Source organism: Chiloscyllium punctatum, chromosome 19 (genome assembly GCF_047496795.1).
Source record: "Chiloscyllium punctatum isolate Juve2018m chromosome 19, sChiPun1.3, whole genome shotgun sequence".
Taxonomy (NCBI): Eukaryota; Metazoa; Chordata; class Chondrichthyes; order Orectolobiformes; family Hemiscylliidae; genus Chiloscyllium; species Chiloscyllium punctatum.
The window spans coordinates 43935744-43950049 of NC_092757.1; the positions used below are offsets into that span (position 1 = coordinate 43935744).

At 43.2% G+C, this 14306-nt stretch overlaps 1 protein-coding gene across 1 annotated transcript in view; it reads left to right on the top strand.

Annotated features, from left to right (window-relative positions):
• The window catches only part of ncf1 (neutrophil cytosolic factor 1), a 75721-nt gene extending 61725 nt beyond the window's left edge, over positions 1 to 13996 (top strand). The window contains exons 9-11 of the mRNA XM_072589291.1: positions 2089 to 2196; positions 8405 to 8586; positions 11294 to 13996. Coding sequence (XP_072445392.1) covers positions 2089 to 2196; positions 8405 to 8586; positions 11294 to 11415 — 412 coding nt within the window. The 3' untranslated portion in view covers positions 11416 to 13996. The remainder of the gene's footprint in view (positions 1 to 2088; positions 2197 to 8404; positions 8587 to 11293) is intronic.
• The last annotated feature ends 310 nt before the right edge of the window (positions 13997 to 14306 follow it).

The window sequence follows — 14306 nt, forward strand, 5'->3', positions numbered from 1 at the left end:
TCAAACAGCTGGTATAGTATCATGACAGAAGCTATGAGGGGAGTCTTCTAGGGCTTTGAGGGTGATCAGCAATGGCTGACAAGCCCAGCAAAGCCCCACTCTACATCTCATTCCATTTTTTATGCTTTTCCCACTGGACAGCATTTGCCAATTGTCAGGGATTAATGTCTGTTCAACATCTTGTTAATTCCACAAGTCCCCTCATTTCTATTCAGTGTACTATCTTACCAAACTTGACCAAACAAGCTCAACATCAGGAAATCTGGAATATAATGTGGGAAAATATGAAGTTGTTTATATTTGGAAGGGAGAACAAAAGAACAGAGTATTTTTAATTAGGGAAAATCTACAAAAAGAGGTAACTCAGAGAGATTTGGGGATGTGAGTCACTCCAGTCTTATCAGACCATAGATCTGCTCTTTCTTTAGGGAGAGATGACTGCTGATGATTTAACCTGATGGTCCCATACCTCAGGCAAAGGGAGAGATCAGGAAGGAGCATCCTTCATGGTAACTTCAGCTAATTTTGGAAATCACACTGTTTCACAAACCAACTAAGTTGAACCAACACCCTACTCTGGGAAATAGACCTTGTCTATTTACCCTGTCCATGCCCATCATGATTTTGTACAACTCTATAAGGTCACCCATCAACCTCTGATACTTCACCTTGTATTTATCTAAATTAAATTCTATCTGCCCCTCAGAGCATTGGCCTATCTGATTAAGGTCTCATTGTGCTCTGAGATAATTTTCTTCACTGTCCACTACAACACCTGTTTTGGTGTTAACTGAAAACTTGCTAACCATTTCTCCTGTATTCACATCTAAATCATTTCATAAATGATGAAAAGCAGTGGACTAAGCATTGAAGCTTGTAGCACACGGGTCACAGGCCTCTAATCTGAAAAACAACCCTCTACCACCATCCTCTGTCTCCTACTTCCAAGCCAATTTTGTATCCAATTGGCTAGCTCTTCCTGTATTCCATGTGATCTAATCTTGCGAACCACGTGGAACATTGTGGAACACCTTGCTGAAGTCCATGTAGAGATTGAGAGGGACCAGGTTGCACCTCAGGGGTCCTTGTTTGTCCTCTTAACATCTACTCACGTTGCACCTGTCTGAATGACCTTGCCACACTAAGCCATTCCTGTTAGCGTGTTGGAGCTTTGGCCAGTGCCAAAGGCTGTCATCACTTCTGTTCAAAGGGGATCCCCATTGCAGACACACAGACAGGCTGTTTGTCAGTTTGGGATGTCTTGGTTGTGGAGGTGAGAGGTTGGGACACCTTGCTGCCTGGCACACACCAAGATGCCAAACTCTCCTTGTGTGTGACAGAGCTTAAGGTGCAACAAGCCAGACAGGAGCTGACCGACATCCAGCTCCAGTCGATGAAAGCTGAGCGCAGGCCATGTTGCAATGTTAAACCGTCAATGGTCATGATGCCAACATTTGGTTCCGAACATGGGGTGAACTGTAGCCTGTGATTGTTTTGTTTGTTGGTTGTTTTCGCTGGCAGTAAATGAAAGCTCATATTTGGAATTGGCTGATTGCTTGCCTGTGGGTGATGTTCCTCTACTGGGCAATGACAAGATTCAGCTCTTCAGAGAGCATTGGGAACACAGCAGCAATAACTTAGAGTGTGTGTGTCAACTAGATATAGGAAAGGGCAGGTAAATTGTCCAGCCTGTGCTTAATCCATGAATAGGGTTGTATCTGTGAGGAGGTGTGTTGGCTCTGTGCCTTCAGCTTTGTGGCTGTTGTACCTGACGTTACAGTGAGGGACAACACTTGTCTAGCTTCATTGGCTGCAAAGAGTTTTGGGACATTCTGTAGTAGATACAGGGTACATACAGCCTCTCTTTCACACACTCGCACACACTCACACTCACACCTATAAGACACACATCCCCCACACTCATTGTCTGGTTCACTGAGTATTTTGCAATCAATTCCCTGGCTAAAGGGGAATTTACCCCTCACTTTTTGCAAAGAGTTTGTTGTGTTAAGTAAGTAACTGGCATCTATCAGACCCAAAAGATTTTGTATTGCTTACAAGGCATGACTCCATCTTTCATTGAAACAGGAAGGGTGACGTTACAGGGTATTATCCCTCCATGTATCTCCAGAAAGCAGGCATGGCTCCAAAGTCTGGATTCGCCACAAACAAAAAGAGCCTCCCTCCACCACGAAGGTAAGACTGCATCCAGTGATCAAACTCTATTGATGCACGTGGTAACCGCGCAGAAAGGATTGCATGCCCTTTCTAGAACTCGCCCTGCTCTCATTAAACTGCATTCATTGCAGCTTCCCCAGCAGCTGATGTTCTGACTCACGGGTGGGTAATGGCGGGATGCAGAAATAATAAGATCTTTCTAGAACTTTGGCAATTGCTAGGTTGTGAAGACGAGTCCTATTGGATTCAAAACGTTAACTATGTTTCTCTCCCAACAGATGTTGCCAGACCTGCTGAATTTCTTTAGTGTTTCTTCCTGTGTCTATTTTAGGAACTTGCCATCCTTGTGCAATGTTGGTGAATTAGCCCCATCTTTGAACAAATTTGCACATTGGAGTGATTTGTCCTCACATTTATGAATGGGGCAATGGTGGTAATTGTGTCTGCTTGTAACAGTGGTGGATGCTGGTCTTGACAAAGGAAAATTATTCACTTTAACCACTCTGTGATGCTTCAAGTGTCACAAACATTTACTGGGTCCAACAAGTTGGTCTTTATTCTGACCAAGTTTTGTACTTCTGTGCCAACTCCAATTCCACCCTCGGGGGACTGTCTGTGTGGAGTTTGCACACTCTCCCCGTCTCTGCATGGGTTTCTGCCAGGTGCTCCGGTTTCCTCCCACAAGCAAAAGGTGTAAAAGTTAGGTTGATTGGCCATGCGAAATTACCTATAATGTTCAGGGATGTGTAGGGTAGGTGCATTAGCCATGGGAAATACAGGGTTACAGGGATAGGGTGGGAGGATGGGTCTGGGTGGGATGCTCTACAGAGGGTCAATGTGGACTCATTGGGCTGAATGGCTTGCTTCCACACTGTAAGGATTCTATGGAATTCTATGAATACAAATTTATCCCCAAGCCCCAGAATAAAAGTTAGTGTTACAAATTTCATGTCTGCCTTCAATATTCACATCGGTTCAGTGGTATTGATCACTCCTATAAATGGTCACAATGATTCGTATATCCAGGGATTTGCTCATACGGCACCACGTCTGGTGAAACTGAGCGTCGCTGCCACATTTCAACACTGCCCCTGAGTTAGCGATATCTCCAACAACACTCTGCAAGTTGACTAGGAAAAGATTAGGCCGGGTGCAGTTCTTTAAGTTCTTCTTAAAGGCGAGAGGCCTTTAAGATCCCAAAAGTCTGTGACAAATTGGACAGATAGAAGCTGTTTCAAGTTGCAAGGGAAACCAGGACTGAGGCTCATAAAGAAAGATCCAGCTGAGAATTTAGGAAAAGCTTCTTTACTGAGACAGTGTTTAGAATATGGAATCCTGCCATGATATGGAGTCATTGAGGAAATTAGTACAGGTGTATTTAAGCAGAAAGTGGATACATGATACAGTGGCATCACGATTGTGTTAGTGGATGAATAATCCAGTGTAGTCAAATCTCACTATAGTTCTTGAGGGACAATGGGACACTTCAGTTTACACTCATATCCTGAGTATTTGTTACTGCCCTTCTAACTTCTCCCCTTGTTTACATTGCTGCTTCTCCCTCTCAACATGCACTATCCTCCTTGACCTATGCTGTATTTGAATTTCCACCCTGTGTCATGAGGAGAAAGTGAGGACTGCAGATGCTGGAGATCAGAGCTGAAAATGTGTTGCTGGAAAAGCGCAGCAGGTCAGGCAGCATCCAAGGAGCAGGAGAATCGACGTTTCGGGCATGAGCCCTTCTTCAGGAATGATTCCTGAAAAGGGGCTCTTGCCCGAAACGTCGATTCTCCTCCTTGGATGCTGCCTGACCTGCCCTTTTCCAGCAACACATTTTCAGCTCATGAGGAGAAAGCCTATCTCAAGGAATTTGTAAGATTAGTTTAGATTAGATTATTGCAGATACAAGCTTCATCACTGCCTTTAAAATACTGAAGTTATCAAATCATAGAATGGTGAGAGCGCAGAAGGAAGCCATTCAGCCTATTGTGCCCATAACGGACCATCTTAAACAATTCCAGTCTTCTGCGTTTTCCTAATAATCCTGCAAACTCTCACTTTTTTTCTACTTCTCCAGTTGCCTTTGGCAAGTGTCAGTTGAATCGGTTTTGTTTCCACTTCTCAGGCAGCGCAGTTTGGATCTGAACCACTCAACAACAACTTACATTTACATAGCAGCATTAATGCCATAAACTATCCCATAGTGCTTCACAGCAGCATTATAACACCAAATACGGCATCAACGTAAGGCAAAATTAAGTATTTGGTCAGACAGTTTGATTTTAAAAATGTCGTAAAGGAGGAAAATATGGTCAAGGGATAGAGAATACCTAGGAAACTGAAGACATGGCCACCAGGAATGGAGCAGTTAAAATCAAGAATGGTCAGGGGCCAGAATTAGATGAGCACAGATATCTCAGAGGGTTAGGGTTGTGAATCCGGAGGAGATTACAGAGACAGGGAGCGGCAAAGCCAGGAGAGATTTGGAAACAAAGGCCAGTATTTTAAAATTAAGCCACGGTTTCATTTTGATTAGATTAAATTACTTAGTGTGGAAACAGGCCCTTCAGCCCAATAAGTCCATACCAACCCTCTGAAGAGCAACCCGCCCAGACCCATTCCCCTACACCTAACACTATGGGCAATTTAGCATAGCCTATTCACCTGACCTGCGCATCTTTGGACTGTGGGAAGAAATCGGAGCACCTGGAGGAAACCCACGCAGACACGGGGAGAATGTGCAAACTCCACACAGACAGTTGCCTGAGGCGGGAATTGAACCCAGGTCTCTGGCGCTGTGAGGCAGCAGTGCTAACCACTGTGCCACCATGCCACCCTGTTTGTATTCCTGATTCTTGATCCTTCTGTCAATGCAGTTTCTTTCCTTCCACTCAGTCTAACCTCTTTATGATTTTGAAGACTTTAATCATGTCACTTCTCTAGTCTCACCTGAAAGGAGAACAGCTTCTCCAACCCTCCCATCACTCTGGAGAAATTCTGATCAGATCAATCCATACCTCCCTTTAAGGACTTCTTAAAGTGTGCTGTCCAGAATTGGGCAGTCCTCCAGCAGAGACTGAAAGTGTTTTGTCTTCCCCACTTTTGTACTCTGTGCCTCTGTTTACAAAATTCAGGGATCTTGGGCTCAGTGGTTAGCACTGCAGCCTCTTCCTATAGCTCAAATCCTCCAGTGCTGGTGACATCCTTGTAAGTCTTTTCTGAACCCTTTCAAAGTTCACAACATCTTTCTGATAGGAAGGAGGCCAGAATTGCACGCAATATTCCAACAGTGGCCTAACCAATGTCCTGTACAGCCACAACATGACCTCCCAACTCCTGTACTCAATACTCTGACCAATAAAGGAAAGCATACCAAACGCCTCCTTCACTATCCTATCTACCTGCGACTCCACTTTCAAGGAGCTATGAACCTGCACTCCAAGGTCTCTTTGTCCAGCAACACTCCCTAGGACCTTACCATTAAGTGTATAAGTCCTGCTAAGATTTGCTTTCCCAAAATGCAGCCCCTCGCATTTATCTGAATTAAACTCCATCTGCCACTTCTCAGCCCATTGGCCCATCTGGTCCAGATCCTGTTGTAATCCGAGGTAACCTTCTTCGCTATCCACTACACCTCCAATTTTGGTGTCATCTGCAAACTTACTAACTGTACCTCTTATGCTCGCATCCAAATCATTTATGTAAATGACAAAAAGTAGAGGGCCCAGCATCGATCCTTGTGGCACTCCACTGGTCACAGGCCTCCAGTCTGAAAAAGAACCCTCCACCACCACCCTCTGTCTTCTACCTTTTGAGCCAGTTCTGTAACCAAATGGCTAGTTCTCCCTGTATTCCGTGAGATCTAACCTTGCTAATCCGTCTCCCATGGGGAACCTTGTTGAACGCCTTACTAAAGTCCATATAGATCACATCTACTGCTCTGCCCTCATCAATCCTCTTTGTTACTTCTTCAAAAAACAACTTGCCCACTACCGACGTCAGGCTCACCGGTCTATAGTTCCCTTACCACCTTTCTTAAATAGTGGCACTACGGTAGATAACCTCCAGTCTTCCAGCACCTCACCTGTGACTATCGATGATGCAAATATCTCAGCAAGGGGCCCAGCAATCACTTCCCTAGCTTCCCACAGAGTTCTAAGTTACACCTGATCAGGTGCTGGGGATTTATCCACTTCTATGCATTTCAATATTTCCTTCTCTGTAACATGGATATTTTTCAAAATGTCACCATCTATTGCTCTACATTCTATATCTTCCATGTCCTTTTCCACAGTAAACACTGATGCAAAATACTCATTTAAAATCTCCCCCATCTCCTGCGGCTCCACACAAAGGCCGCCTTGCTGATCTTTGAGGAGCCCTGTTCTTTCCCTAGTTACCTTTCTGCTCATAATGTATTTGTAAACACCGTTTGGATTCTCCTTAATTCTATTTGCCAAAGTTATCTCAAGACCCCTTTTTGCCCTCCTGATTTCCCTCTTGAGTATATTCCTACTGCCTTTATAATCTTCTAAGGATTCACTTGATCTATCCTATCTATACCTGACATATGCTTCTTTCTTTTTCTTAACCAAACCCAAAGTTTCTTTAGTCATCCTGTATTCTGTGTACCTACAGCCTTTCCTTTCACCCTGACAGGAATATACTGTCTCTGCATTCTCGTTATCTCATTTCTGAAGGCTTCCATTTTCCATCCGTCCCTTTACCTGCGAACATCTGCCCCCAATCAGCTTTCGAAAGTGGATTCTAGGAAGACGAGTAGAACATTCTCACAGCGACTTTTCATCTTGACACTGCTGCTTGGAAGGGCTGTGCAAGCAGATTAATTCCCTCACACAAAAGAACAGTTAAGAAGTAAAACTGAGCAAGCCTGCTGGGGAAGTGTGGGTGGGAGCACATTAACTGGATTAAATGAAAAGCAGAAAACTGCAGGTGCTGGAGATGCAGAATAAAAACAGAAAGTGCTGGAGTAACTCTAAGTCTAGCAGCATCTGTGGAGAGAGATAGAGAATCAGAATGAACATTTCAGATCGTACAATCCCTACAGTGTAGAAACAGGCCATTTGTCCCAAGAAGTCCACACCAACCCTCCAAAGAGTATCCCACCAGACACATTCCCCTACCCGATTACTCTACTTTAATGTATCTGGCCTATACATCCCTGAACACTACAGGCAATTTAGCATGGCCAGTTCACCTAACCTGCACAACTTAGGACTGTGGGACAAAACCCAAGCAGACACTGGGAGAATGTGCTAACTTCACACAGACAGTCACCCGAGGATAGATTCTAACCTGACTCCCTGGCGCTGTGAGGCAGCAGTGCTAACCACCGAGCCACCTTGCCTCTCAACTGAGCCACTGTGCTGCCATCTTTGATCTTACATTAGAACTGGGTAAAGTTCGAGATGCCATAGCAAGGCGTGAGTAGGACAAGGATAAAGGAAGCTCTGATATAGAGTGGAAGGCAAGAGAGATTAAATGCCAGGAGGGAGAGTCCTCCTGGGTCAAAAAGAATGGGAATGGAGCAAGGAAAGAAATGAAATACATGCCTAGAGCTGCTGGATCTCTGAGCCAAAAAAACCACAAAACATGCAAAAGGGAAACCAAATGAGTGGGCAGAATTCATCATGTGAACCCAGCATTGTGGCTAGGAAGTTATCAAACAATTTCAGACTGCAGTTTGCAACCTACCTTTTGCTGGGGTGTCTGTCTGAACTTGTCTTTGCTCAGCCTGGGATCGCTTACTCAATGACTCACATCTACTGGAGCGCAGGTTCAATCAAACTGAACACTGCAATCCTGCCTTTGACAGACATTGAAAGCAGGAGAATTCCCTCCTGAAATTGGAAGGACAGGGACTGGGATGGTCACCCCACCAAGAGCATCATGTGGGGAAGAGTAAGATTTCCAAGATGCAGATGAAGACGTCTCATCCTTGGTAGCAGATGAATCCCAGTCCGTTCTCACTCTAAAAAGGGAGCTGACAGAAAGGACTCCCTCTTAGCTGCCATCTTCTTTCAGGAGAGAAACGTTAGTGAGAGTAAATGGAAACATAATATGGCCAACAAGGTCTATTTGTATTGGCGGAAATGTAAGTAATTAGAGCAAAATTAGACTGCATTTTTACCAAACTGAAGGTAATAAGTAGCAGAAATGCAAACAAAGTGTTCTAAATATAGTTATTCTCACACCATGTTTGCAGAACGACTATACGGAATGCGCAGAGCATCCATAAAACAGAACGGAAGCAGATCAGCCAGGATGTGTACAGGCGGAATAGTAAGCGCTATCTCCAACAGAAGAACAGGAATCAACCAGTCAGCAATAAGAATGTGTGGAAACAGAACCATGACCCAAGGAAGCCAGAGAAATCACAGGACCCAGGTAAACACAACCACATGCTTAGCTCCTGTCATCCCGGTTAATTTGTTAGTGCTTACACAGCTCTCAACATGAGATGCTGTAATCTCTTCGAGTAAGACCAGAAACCAGGAGACTACCTCATTAGGCCAAGCTCTAACCAGCCAAGAAAACTCCCTCTGGGAATCCGATTGGTTTTAAACTGCTTCACAGCAGGACAATGCTGTCAGGATAAGAGAATACAAGATGCCCTCACACCTCTGTGCACGGCTAGTGTTCGGTGTTACTAAAAACAGCTAATGTCAGGCTCTGATCTTGAAATGGTTGCTTTGCTTCTTGCAATTTGATGACAAGAGTAACTATATAAGTCTTTTATAAAATTAAATACTGGATTAGTGGTGCTGGAAGAGCACAGCAGTTCAGGCAGCATCCAACAAGCAGCGAAATCGACGTTTCGGGCAAAAGCCCTTCATGAGGAATAAAGGCAGTGAGCCTGAAGCGTGGAGAGATAAGCTAGAGGAGCCACTGCAGTCATTGTTTTTACCTTTTATAAAATTAACCCAAGGCTGATTATAAAAGCTTCCATTAAGTCTTTGGGATACACAAGGTCGTCTTATACTGTGATACATGCCCAAAGCAGGTCTCCAAGTCCATATTGAGCAGTGTACAGTACTGCCACTGCAAAGGCAGCAATATATAAACAGCAGTGTATTTGGGACCAAACCACAACTGGGCAGAAATCCATAAGAAATAGGAACAGGAATAGGCCGTTTGACCCCTTGGGCCTGCTCCACCATTCAATAGGATGTTCCTCATGTCAACTTCCAGGTTATAGTGGCTGAGGGGAAATGGGAGGTCATTCCAATCCAGTTTGGGCTCTTTCCTCTGGAAAGGAGGCTGTGCTGCAGTTACACAGAGCATTAGTCAGACCACACCTGGAGTATTGTGTGCAATTTAGGTCTCTCTATCTGGGGAAGTATATTCTGGTTATGGAGAGAGTGCAATGAAGGTTTACCAGACTGATTCCTGGGATGGCAGGACTGATATATGAAGAGATCTTGGGTCCATTAGGATTATGTTCATTGGACTTTAAAAGAATTGGGGTGGAGGTTCTCATCGAAACCTATACAATTCCGACAGAACCAGATATGATAAACACAGGAGTGATGTTCCCGATGATCTGGGAATACAGCTTAAGGGTAAGGGGTAAGTCATTTCAGACTGAGCTGAGGAGAAATTTCTTCACCCAGAGAGTGGTGGAATTCTCTGCCATAGAAAACAGTTGAGGCCAAAACATTGAATGTTTTCAAGAAGGAGTTAAAGTTCTTAGAGCTAAAGGGATTGAAGGGAGAAATTAGGAACAGGCCATGGAGTTGGTTGATCAACCATGATCATATTGAATGGGGTTAGCAGGCTCAAAGAGCCAAATGGTCTACTCCTGCTTCTATGTTCTGTGTTTCTAGGAAGTGTCACAGAGATGATTCATTGGGATGAGGTCAGGTATAAATAGCTGTTCATGAACATAAAGAAGTTCAATGGAGGCCTAATTTTGTTGTTTCGAGTTACAAAGGGTTTTGATAAGATTAAGTCCCCCAGAGTAAACCTTTCTTCCACTGACTGACTGTGCATTAATCACTGAAGGGAAAATGTTTACTGTGTAATCACCACAAAAGGAGCAAAGGTAGAGGTTGTTTCAAAACCAATGATACAGAGAGTTACAAAAAGCCAGAAACCGTGGGGAAATACATGATATCTTACATATATGGATAAGTATAGAAAAGAAGTGGAAAATAATTGTGGTAAAGAGAAGGGGAATGCAGAAAGACTACACAACCATTAAAAAAAAACCCTCCAGCCTGAAGGAGATGGATTGTACCTTCTAATGGCAGAGGGCCACGAAAAAGATCTCTTCCTTGGTAGCAGATGAATCCCAGTCCATTCTCACTCTAAAAAAAGGGAGCTGACAGACAGACCTACTCTTAGCTGCAATCTTCTTTCAGGAGGGAAAAGTTAGTGAGAGAAAGTGGAAACATAACATGGTCAATGAGGTCCATTTGTATTGGCGGGAATGTAAGTAATTAGAGCAAAGTTAGCCTGCATTTTTACCAGGCTTGTACTCTCTTTCCATCAGGGATCTAGGGTGGTGAATGTTGCATTCAGTAAGCCCAGGAAATAGAGATTTTTGTCAGTTCACCAGCCCTCATGATTTGGAGATGCCGGTGTTGGACTGGGGTGTACAAAGTTAAAAATCACACAACACCAGTTGACAGTCCAACAGATTTATTTGGAAGCACTAGCTTTCGAGTGCTGCTCCTTCATCAGGTGGTTGCCAACTCTTGTGGGTTTTTTTTAAGTGTCCTTGAGGGAAAAGCTTTTCATGCTTATTTTGAATGTTTTCATTTATATTCCTGTTTAGTTTTGTTTTTAAATGGGTTGCTTTTAAACTGTTTGGTTGCCCTTCAGTCCCCACACTCCTGATCTATGGACACTCTGTGTAGAGGGGTGGGGTGGAAAGGATGCAGAGCCCCTTTGTGGGCCTGCTCTTGTGCTTGGTCAAGGTGACCGCCAAGAGGTCCAGGCAACTGTCTGCCCCTCTGCTGCAGTCATATCCACTCTCAGGTGTCAGTGGAGGGAGGGGGAGAGAGAGCATGCGAGGAATCCATCAATATGTGCATGCATATGTGAATTAAATGCTCTGTTTCACATATTTTCTATTTCTCGCCTGCTCCAGGTGCTAATAACCAAGACAAAGACAGGCAGCAGGAGAAGACAACTCCAGTGATTCCTCCAAGACCTACCCTCAGTGAGATCATGGAACACTGCACTGAGCAAACCAAAAGCAGAATAAAATGAATGCAATTGCTGAAAAGGGAGAAACAGAAAATATTGGCTCTACGTAGGAGGTGTGATGAAGGAAATCTGTCCAGTCTGCCTCTGTGCTTACAATTCCTGCAGTAAACTATGTAGAACTTACATTACAACTTCTCCATTCCAATATTAGTACTCCACTGCCTTTAGTTCCTTCTGTACCCATCTCCTCCATTCTCCCTTGTTTGTTGCAATAAAACATATATAGAGAACTGCTCAATATTATGGTTTGTCGGATGAGATTCAATCAGTATCTAAGATGTTGTCTTAGCCTAACATTATCTAACCTTAATCAACTTTTGCCATTTGCAGTTCAGTGTTTGAATGATGCCAACTTAACATTGAAGCTCACAGCACAGAACACTGAAAATGAAAACAATCCATCATCTCTGATAAGGCTTAAACTCTTTGTGCTTCCAAACAGAAATTGTATTAAGACAACACCTATAAACCTTGGCCTGTGAGGGGTATGTTACCATTCCTGGTCCAATTTCCTGTCACAAAGACTATCCATTCAATTTGCACAGCTTGTCTCAACATTGCCCAACATTATTACAATGTTTGCTTAAGGTGTTAACTTAAGAATGTGAGAAATAGGAGCAGGAATAGACCATTTGGCCCATCAAGCCTGCTCCACTATTCATTATAATTATGGCTGATCCTCAGCTCCACTTTCTTGCCTGTTTACCATATCCCTCAATTCCTCAGGACATCAAACATCAGTCCATCTCAGCATGAAGTCTATTCAATGATGGCACATTCATAACCCTATGAGGTAGAGAATTCTAAAGCTTGTGAGATAAGAAACTTATCCTCACCTCAGTCTCAAATCATTCACCTCTTATTCTGAGACTATGCCCTTGTGTTCTAGATCCCTAGCCAATGGGAAACAACTTCTCGATGTAAACCCTGCCAAGCCCTTTCAGAATCTTGGATATTTCAGGAAGGTCATCTCTCAATTTTCTAAACTTCAGAGAGTATGGACTTAATTTTTAATGGACCAGTCTTTACGACAACCCTTTCATTCCAGGAAACACCTAGTGAACCTTCAGTGTACGCCTCCACTGTAAGATATACCCTTCGTTAAATACACAGACCAGAACTGTGTACAGTGCTCCAGCTGTAGTCTCACAAAATCCCTGTAAGATTGCAGCATGACATTTTCATTCCTATCCCACAGTGACTTTGGCCTATATCCTATTTGCTTTCCTGATTGCCTGCTTTTTTGTGTTTCGTGTAAGAGTACATCTAACTTTCTCCAAACACCAACATTTACAAGTTGCACACTTCTTTAAAAAATGCTGCTTTTCTTGCCTTATGATCAAAGTGAATCACCTCTCACTCTCCCACATATTTCTCCATCTGCTGCCTTGTTGCCAATTCTCGTCTCTTTTTAGATGATGGACAGACTTTGGAGAGTCAGGAGGAGAGTTACTTGCCACAGTATTCCTAGCCTCTGACCTGCTCTTGTAGACACTGTGTTTATATGGTGAATCCATTGAGATTTCTGGTCAGCAGTAATCCCCAGGATGTTGATGGGGGGGATTCAGTGATGGTAACATTTAATTAAATATCAAGGGGTGATGGTTAGATTGTCTCTTATTGGAGATAGTCCTGCCTGGCATTTGTGAGGCACAAATGTTATTTGCCACTTGTCAGCCCAATCTGGATATTGTCCAGGTGTTGCTGCATTTGAACAGTATCTGAGGAGTTGCGAATGGTGCTGAACATTGTGCAATCATCAGCAAACATCCTCACTTCTGACCTTATGATGGAGGGAAGATCATTGATGAAGCAGCTGCAGTCGGTTGGGCCTAGGACACTACCATGAGGAACTCCTGCAGAGATTTCCTGGAGCTGAGACAACTGACCTCCAACAACAACCATCTTCCTATAACCAGTGGAGAGATTCCCCCGATTCCCATTGATTTCACTTTTGCTAAGACTCCTTGATGCCACACTTGGTCAAATGTGGCCTTGATGCCAAGGGCTGTCACTTTCACCCAAATATTTCTTTCTTCCAAAACAGCAGAGGCAAAATTATCAATGCTCTCCTTTTAATTTAAAAAAGTCAATGACAAAACTTATGCTGTTGAGTCTGAAAGTGCCAGAAGCATGACCCAGTTGTGGTATTCAACATTTCCAAACAGGTTGATTAGAAAATATCTATTTTATTTACCAGAAATGACTCTTTTAGTTGGACCAGGAAATGAGCTCCCCCTGAGCTGACCCTTCATTGCCTATACTTGATGAAGATGGTGGCATCAATGCGTTGAGAAGCAGTTTACAATTAGTGCGCCCACACACACTCCTAGCAATAGCATGTTCTATGATATAATTTACTTGCATGTTTTTAAGAAGGTACAATGCTGAACATGAGTGACATATGAAGCATATCATTTGATTCCTTGATCTGACAGTCTTTGAGATTTCCACAATCATACAAGCTTGTCTTAACAATAGCTGAAACCGTTAAATTTAACACATTCAAACTTTAATATTAAAATGTATTGTGATATTACATAATTATATTTACATAAAATCAGAGAAAACATCCAACAAAAATAAATGGAGACAGCTTTGGGCAACTGTGGTCTTTAATTGGTACACACTGAGGAGAGGCCTATTTACAGAATTCCAACAAGTATCTCTCACTGATACATGGATAAACATTTTACATTTCAGTTTGTGCTTCGAAAGTGATTTTTTTGTCATTGAGGATTTTAACCTTGGTTTGTTAAATTAAGGCACATGTGAAGTTATTGAGACACTGTCACCTCAGGACAGAGAGGTGCTGGAATCGTAAAGTGAAAGAGTGCATACAGACCCCAGCTGGAGGAACTGCATTTAGTTGTCAATACCTCAGGAGTGAGAGG